The sequence below is a fragment of the Myotis davidii genome, unplaced genomic scaffold, assembly GCF_000327345.1.
Source record: "Myotis davidii unplaced genomic scaffold, ASM32734v1 scaffold484, whole genome shotgun sequence".
Taxonomy (NCBI): domain Eukaryota; kingdom Metazoa; phylum Chordata; class Mammalia; order Chiroptera; family Vespertilionidae; genus Myotis; species Myotis davidii.
The window spans coordinates 151,535-153,009 of record NW_006295459.1 but is presented as its reverse complement, the minus strand read 5'-3'; the positions used below and the strand labels follow the sequence as shown (position 1 = coordinate 153,009).

Here is a 1,475-nt window from a genome sequence, read left to right as displayed (position 1 = left end):
TGTAGTTGAGGGGTTTTAGTCCCTCCCTAACTTCAGGGAAAAATCCCTACCTGGGGAAACAACCTTTCTTGAAGAGGTGACCTTGGTTAAAACACATAGCACCAAGGTGAGCAAACATATTAAGAACAGTATGCCATATACGCCAGGTCCCTTGAAACATATGCTGTGCAGATGTTTCTTCCCTGCAGCGACTGTGTCAAGCAGCAAGGATGGACCGGCTTCTGGCAATTGTATATTTTGATCTTTTTGTTATTACAGTATATGTGTGGTAGGAAGAATTTTAAGATGGTCCACAAGGCCCTAGCTGGTTTGGCTCAGTAAATAGAGCGTCAGTCTACGGACTGAAGGGTCCGGGTTCGATTCCAGTGGTTGGTACATACTGTGGGCTCAGTCCCAGTAGGGGGCATGCAGGAGGCAGCTGATCAATGATTCTCTCTCATCATTGATGTTTCTATCTCTCTCTCCCTCTCCCTTCCTCCCTGAAATCAATTAAAAAAAAAAGAAGAGTCCACAAGATTTCCCACCCCCTGTATACATACCCTACCCTGCATAATCCCTAGAACTTTGAATCTGATAGAGTTTACTTCGGTAATTAGGTTATATAATATGGCATTCTTGACTGTAGGCAAGGGAATTATCTGGTGGGCCTGACCTAATTACATGAACTTTTTAAGAGCAGGAAGTATTCTTTGGCTGGTTGCAGAAGAGGACATCAGAAAGATTTGAAGCGTGAGAAGTGCTTGAAGAACTGTTGCTGGCTTAAGGATGAAGGGGCCATAAAGCAAGCCTCTAAGACTTGAGAGTGGCCCCTGGCTAATGGCCAGGAAGGAACCTGGGACCTCAGTCCCACAACCACAAAGAATTGAATCCTGTCAACAACAGGAATGATTTTAGACCAAGGTTGTAGCACTTAAAGTAGTGAGAAGCAGTTGGATTCTGGATATTTTTGAGGCTATAGCCAACAAAATTTGCTGAAAAGACATGGGATGTGGGGATGGGAGGGGGAGAGAGGGAGAGAAGTCAAAGGTGACTCTAAGGTTTTCATCTGAGCAACTGGAAAAATTGCCTTGCCATTTACTGAGATGGGGAAGACAGTGAAAGAAGCAGCAGATTTCTTTGGGGCAGAGGGAGAAAGAATGGGGGGCAGTTAGGAGTCCGGTTTTGGACATTTTAAGTTTTTAAGTTTGAGATACTCATCATTCATCCAAGCGGAGACATTAAATAGCACTATTTTTGTTTTAATCATTCAGCCCCAGCCCCACCCCCTATTTTGAGTTTATTGTGATCAAGAATTTCTTCTTGCTAGGAGTTGGGGGTGGGTGGAGTAGGTGGATACGGCGGAGGTGGGAGGAGTGGGGTTTGGGAGGGTCTCAGACAGGTGGTTGGTGCCTGCTCTGGTTTAGCCGCCCAGTGAATAAACAGGCGCAAGGATTACACCAGCCACGCCGGCCCTCCAGCGGTGCAGCCAGCGCAGC

At 46.2% G+C, this 1,475-nt stretch overlaps 1 protein-coding gene across 1 annotated transcript in view; it reads right to left on the bottom strand.

Annotated features, from left to right (window-relative positions):
• The window catches only part of LOC102775167 (RNA-binding motif protein, X chromosome-like), a 2,107-nt gene extending 1,556 nt beyond the window's left edge, over positions 1–551 (bottom strand). The window contains exon 1 of the mRNA XM_006770075.1: positions 545–551. Within this exon, the coding sequence (XP_006770138.1) occupies positions 545–551 (7 nt within the window). The remainder of the gene's footprint in view (positions 1–544) is intronic.
• Positions 552–1,475: the final 924 nt, after the last annotated feature.